The sequence below is a fragment of the Corapipo altera genome, unplaced genomic scaffold (genome assembly GCF_003945725.1).
Source record: "Corapipo altera isolate COAL_440 unplaced genomic scaffold, ASM394572v1 169, whole genome shotgun sequence".
Classification (NCBI taxonomy): domain Eukaryota; kingdom Metazoa; phylum Chordata; class Aves; order Passeriformes; family Pipridae; genus Corapipo; species Corapipo altera.
Window position 1 is genome coordinate 750,315 of NW_020884946.1, and position 6,443 is coordinate 756,757.

The window sequence follows — 6,443 nt, forward strand, 5'->3', positions numbered from 1 at the left end:
CTGTTAAGTGCAAAGGGTCTCCTTTTCTGACATACTATGAGTTTGGGCAGCCCCATTTCTTCCCAGTGTTTTCTTGGGTGGCACTTTTTGAGCAAGAAGAGCCATCCCTCCCCAGTGCTGCTGTGCAGAGCTCCCACCTTTTCTCTCGGGTAGGTGAAAACGAAACATGAGTGGCCTGGTGGACAGAGCATGATCTGAGCCCTCCCAGCAGAGACCACCTCTCCCCACTCACATCCTGGTGCTCAAACACACGGACAACTGTAACAGGTGAGGGCTGGATCCCAGGCAAAATCACTAATTCACCTGTCACCTGCTGAGCAAAGCAGGCACCTCACCTGTGTGAAGCAGGTGGTAGCAAAGCTCTGTTTCCTAAGTTCTGCTTCCTGAGTTTCAGCTGGATGGTGTTTCACATGGATTGATCCACCCTTTAGAACATTCAACCAAGCAATTAGATCACTATCTCAATCTAAGTATTTTTTAAATTATAGCTTGAAACTTTTCTCCTTACGTAATCACTAATCTGATTTATCACACGGTGTACAGCGAAGCAGGAGGTAGGGCAGGAGCAGCTGGTGCACGTGGTTATTGCTCAGCATTCTCTGCTTTTGTGCTGCTCTCCAGGCCCTGTCAGCTCTTCACCAGCCTTCCAGAATCTGCACATTTCCTGATGACTCTCCTAAAGTCCATTCCTTGTGTTCCTGCAGATATTATTCTCAAAATCAGAGATCTGTCTCCGTAAATTGAGTCCTTTTCCGCCTATTTTTCCAGGGAAAACAGCTCAGTGATGTTTTTTGGGACCTCCAGCAAACTTGGCTGATTTTGCCTGCCCAGAGCTAGTCTTGTGATTTGAAAAAACACGTTCACACCTCTGAGCAAGCAGCTCACAGGCATGTGGGAAAGGGAGTCACCACTTCTGCTGACAGAGGCAATAAAGACTCTTGTGTCATCTCCACTTTCAGAGGTGCTGCTCATGCCAGGCTGCCCTTCTTAAAATGTGACAAATTATTGGTAATTTATTGACAATTCATATTGACATATAAATTATCTAAGTATTCTGTAGGCATTTTGTGAAAATAACAGAGCTCTTGCTTTTAATTGTCCTCTTAGTCTGGGGTCTGATCAGATTCTTGTGATTTCAGGACAGGAATAAGATACTAAAACCTTTCCCATCCTGAGAGCTCTCTGGTTTACAAAACCAGTGAAGTAATTGGAGTCCTTTGTCTCTATCACCAGGTGCTTATATTTTGTACCAGTTAGTTTTAAAAGGGAAAGTAAAAACAGCCACAGCAAGTACATTTCAAATTGTCTTCCCTAGGGTGTCATCCAGGACTAAACAATATAAAAACCAACTTATGGTTTTAAGAGACTAACGTTTTTTAAAAAGCCCTCTTTTGTTTTTCCTCAACAGAAAATTTTAAGGACACACACAAAGCACAAGTGCTGGAAAATATTTATTTTCACTGTATCATAATCTCATTAACTATATGCTTTGATTAAATACAAAAAATTACTTGCAAGCAAATTAGTCAAGTGAGGTTTTATACACCATGGGTGCTGGTGCTTTGGAATTCCAGAGGTAGTAATCAGAAGAAATCAGTTCCCGGGCTACAAGGGAAAAAAAAGGCAGGAAAAATAAGCATTACAGGATGCCTTACAATCAGACATTCCTTCATCCAACTTAAGTGACTACTAATCCATCCTTACTAGTTTACAGAAAAGGTATAATGGCCTCTTTAAACTGTAAGACTCTTATTATTATTTGAAAATCGTTTCTGATAATGAGACATTTAAAGTCTCAGCTTCAATTACCTTTACTAATGTATCAGTCATGAGCTTAAAATTCAAACAGAGGTTAAGTCAAAAGCAGGTGAATGGCTTGGATTTTGCTTGATGAATATAAATTGCACACTCAGTATAAAACACTGCTTTTTCTGCATTACAATTTGGGGCAGAATGTGCCCTGTCACAAAGTTAACAGTGCAGACCACAATTTTTATAAGGCACTTACAGACCTCTGCTGACATGACTGGCAGAAGTTGCAACAGACAGGCAGCTACAAATAAAAATGTTTCCATTAGGCAGAGCTGCTCAGGTTTAATGAGTGCCTTGTGTGCCCCAGTTAGTGTAATTTTGGAGAACAAAAGTTCAACGTTAGCTCCATAATTTTAGTCATTGTCACCCAGTTCATAATTTCAATATGCAGTTGCAGTTAAATTAATGGCATTTTTAGCAACTCACCTGCAGTAATTTTGGGTTTCCCTGGTACAAAGATCTGAACAGAATGCTGGTCTACGTAACATCCAGTTAGTGTAAAGTCTGGGATCCTAAAATGCAGCTACAGGAAGAGAGAGAAAACATGATCAGGTGCATGTTGTCACCCTTGCTGTGCAAACACTGGCAATCTGTGCTACATGCTCTTGGTGTGAAACAAACCCCAAAGGGACAGGATGTCAAATCCTCCAAGCAAGAAAACAAAACTCCGTGCTGAGAATAAAGATTTTAAACCAGTGTGTCTTCACAGCCAGCTCAAGGCAGTTAAAAAAGTGCCCACTAAGGCCTCTTTTCCCAGAGCCTGTGACTTACTTTGACATAAGCAGTGTTCCCAGTGCACATGTAATCAGTGGGGTGCTCTTTGCCTGCAGGGCCAAAAGACAAGGTTCCAGTCAGAGAAACTTCCAAAGACTTGGGGAACTTCTGTCCTAAAGCCAGAAACAAGATCTGTTAGAAATGCTCCAGCTGTGCCCACACTCTGGAGAACTGACTGGGGGGGAAGGAGAGTGCTCAGGGTGTGTTTCTTACCAATGACCCAAACCAGGAGGCTCTTCTCCCGGGACAAATCCAGTTGGCCATAACTAACTTTGTACTCCAGCTGAGCAATTGGGCCCCTACGTGTGACAGAGGAGAAAGAAAACCATTGGAATAACTACAATTTAATGCCTATTTTGTTAAAGAAAGCAAGCATTATTTATGTGCATGCAGAGAAATCACCCCTATGTGAGCAAACTGCTAATTTAGGAGGAGAAATTACAGAGCAGGAGGGAATCACCATGGTCTCAACTCAGGAATCACAAAGGGGCTGTTGCTGATCTTTCAGTTCACTGATACTGTTTTACTAACACTATGATCAGCATCAGCCACTTTTTATCATCTCACCTTTAAATTTTCATGATAATTATGTGCCAGTGCAGCCCTGGCAGATGTCAGAGAGGCTTAAGTGAAAACTATCGTTTTCACTATCGTTAATTTGAAATAGGTATATTTTTGATAAGCTGATCTGTAGCTGGGATTAGCAGCCTTAAGGAACAGGTAACCCTGGGCTGGAAGTGATCTCGAGGCTTAAACCACCTGGAGGATTGTGGCACGTGAAAACAATCCCCCAGGGAAACAGGATGAGCAACAGAAGTATCTGGAATGTTACCAAACATCCTGGTACAATTCTGTATTCTGGAAATTACAGGAAATCCAACGGGGCTTCCCAGCATTTGCAAGGTCAGTGTCCACTGGTGACAGAGCATAACCTGTTATATTGAATCCTCATAAGTTCATTTCAGGAAGATCACAGAGAAATGGAAGGAATTTATTTAGGATTTCTTTATTCTCACCTGTTGAAAAAAGGTATCCGAGCTTCACAGTACTCAAAAGAATTCTTTATGCTTTCGTGGAGCTTTAAATTAACTGTTATTTTTACCTGTGGTCCCTCTTCAACGAGTTGATAACATCCCAAAATTGGTGGAACAGGAACCTGGAGAAAACTGTATTCATTCTCAAGATATATTAACACCATCATCATAAGATCAGTTATATCACTGTTTACATTGCTGAAGTACTTTAAAAACCAAACATATTAATTACTGACTGTGCCAAACTCTTCAAGGCTGCTTGCAACACACAGATTTGTGGTACATGCACTTGACATCTCAGCCTGGATAGATTTTGTCTAATTCAGGCATTTAAGTGGTTCATTTAAAGTTAGAGCAGTGTTGTCAAGAAATCAAAAGTACCAGCAACTCCTGAACTCAGGCAATTCAAGTCCTGAAGTGCCTTCCAAGCAGTTAGTCATATAAAAAAAAAATTTAATTATACAAAAACCATTTTACTACTTGTATTGGACTCAAACTCATCCTCACACCTTCAACAACACGGGAGTTTTTATTCCCATTTGAAGACTCGGAAACAACGAGGGTCAGGGATGTCCTTACCTGGGAAGTGTAGTAACACAAGTTGAAGGAATCTGAAGGAGGAATGAAGGGAAATTTGTAAGGTCCATTGTACACAGAATCATCCAGTGGCTCAGCACTAAAGGACATGAGCATGGCAGGGTCAATGGAGGTCACACAGTGATGGATCACGATATCCTGGAGAGGAGGAGCATTGCTTGGGAGATTCAGGGTGAGGGTCACTTTTGGTGCAGATCCCTCTATGTCACACTTGAAAAAACAAAGTCGAGAAGTTATTCTAAAATACCTCCATCAAGTCATAATTAGATGTTCAAAAATATATTTATAGTTTTCAAAAAATAAAAACCACACTCAAAATTTTTACCTTAGTGCTGACAATCAGTACTGAGGCATTAATATCAAACACTTGGTGACAGTCTAACTAATTCAGTCACTTTTACAACATCCACTTAATGGATTCCAGCCTGCTATTAATGGTCACTGTGAGATATTTTAACATTAAACAATGCCCAGAGAAGCTGTGGCTGCCCCATCCCTGGAAGTGTTCAAGGCCAGGCTGGATGGGGCTTGGAGCAACCTGGGATAGTGGAAGGTGTCCCTGCCCATGGCAGGAGTTTGGAATTGGATGAGCTTTAAGGTCCTTTCCAACCCAAACCATTTTGTGACTCTACACTGAAAAGCATTGTCACACATAAAACCATTCAAAATAACTACACAACCCCCTTCTTTCACCAGATTCTTTATCAGCTGTTCTTATGTCAGCCAAACAACCAACATTTGTGCATTCAAAATGGTGTTGTAACAGCATAAAGTAGTATAGAAGATTAAACTTTTGTCTGGTAGGAAAATTAATTAGAAATGTTCATGTAAAGATACTTGTGGAAGATATTTAGAAATGCTGTTTCTAATCATTATTTAACACATTGCTCATTAGATAGCTGGAAATAAACTTGGTGTTAGCACCACCATTTCTTAGCCTTTATATGCCAATACTATACAAAATTATTTCTCCCTGTTTCCTTTAAAATAAGAAAAATTTGGGAAAATACATGCTGGACATTTAAGTCCCATAAGTAGTTAATGAAAAAAAATGCATTAATTATAGAACCATAGAGTGGTTTCAGTTGGGAGAGACCTTAAAGACCATCTAGTCCAACTCCCACTGCTATGGGGAAAAAAAAACCACAGTAAAAATCAAAATAGAACTAAAGCATCAAATTAATATGTAATATTGGTCACACTCTGAAATATTACAGTATTAGAAACCTGCTGGTGAGTTTCTTGACTTTACTGAGGAGTAAATAGCCATTTCACTTTACTTTCACACGTAAAATGACAAGAGTATTTACTTTCCCAGTGTCCCACAAAAACTACTTCCATCTTGCACACCAAACACCCTCACCTTGCAGTTTACAGCTCCATAAACCTGCCACGTGTCCACCACATCCCTCTGGTCATACTGCATGCACTTGACCTTCTCAGTGATGCAGACATTGACCTGAGGTTTGCCTTTGTAGCTGCTGGATCTCCAAGCCGGCTGATCCTTATCCGCAGGCATCTCCTGGATGTCCTCGAAGGTGCTGTTCAGGCCGCGGATGTTCGTGTTCAAGGGGGTGCCCAGGGGACAGGCCTGGATGAGCAGGTTTCGGAGCTGGCCCACCTTTGTGTTCATCTCAGCTTCGTTCTTCCGACTGGGAGAGATGTAGTCCATGATTCCCAACAGAAGAGCCAGTCCCTGGGAGAGCCCGCTGACGGTGAGGAGGGGAGGCCGTGGCTCCAAGGGCCCCTCAACCAGCGGAAGACAAGCGTAGATCAGCCCACTCTTCTGGAAGGCAAGGACAGGCCAGAGATCCCCTGAGTCAGTGCACACTGAATACACCGAGGAGTGGTCGATCCGAGTGCAAGTGTCCCGATGCTCCACAAAAACGTGGTCGTCCACCAGCCTCAGCTCAAACAGCAGGGCCTTCAGGAAAGCGCTGTCCGAGGGCACCGGCACGTGCGTGGACCCGCTGAAGGTCTCGGCGCGCAGCTCGACCGTGGGGTAACGCCTGGGACAAGGAAACAAGAGCCTCTGATTTACCTCTTTATTTATTTATTCACCCAAAATGTCATACCAACGGAGCTGCCAGGAGCAGAGCCACCCAAGCCCTTTTCTGGCTGTCAGAGAAAGCAAAAACGTTACAAAAATCTTTGGGTTACTGTTAAAATCAAGGATGGGTTTCCCTTCTCTTCCCTTCCCTTCCCTTCCCTTCCCTTCCCTTCCCT

The 6,443-nt window shown here is 42.4% G+C and overlaps 1 protein-coding gene across 1 annotated transcript in view; it reads right to left on the reverse strand.

Moving 5' to 3' along the window:
* Nucleotides 1-1,438: 1,438 nt before the first annotated feature.
* AP5M1 (adaptor related protein complex 5 subunit mu 1) overlaps nucleotides 1,439-6,443 on the reverse strand; it is an 8,702-nt gene continuing 3,697 nt past the window's right edge. Inside the window, exons 2-8 of the mRNA XM_027662610.1 lie at nucleotides 5,581-6,226; nucleotides 4,200-4,427; nucleotides 3,603-3,742; nucleotides 2,800-2,885; nucleotides 2,584-2,699; nucleotides 2,239-2,335; nucleotides 1,439-1,605 (exon numbers count right to left, since the gene is read on the reverse strand). Coding sequence (XP_027518411.1) covers nucleotides 1,523-1,605; nucleotides 2,239-2,335; nucleotides 2,584-2,699; nucleotides 2,800-2,885; nucleotides 3,603-3,742; nucleotides 4,200-4,427; nucleotides 5,581-6,226 — 1,396 coding nt within the window. The 3' untranslated portion in view covers nucleotides 1,439-1,522. The remainder of the gene's footprint in view (nucleotides 1,606-2,238; nucleotides 2,336-2,583; nucleotides 2,700-2,799; nucleotides 2,886-3,602; nucleotides 3,743-4,199; nucleotides 4,428-5,580; nucleotides 6,227-6,443) is intronic.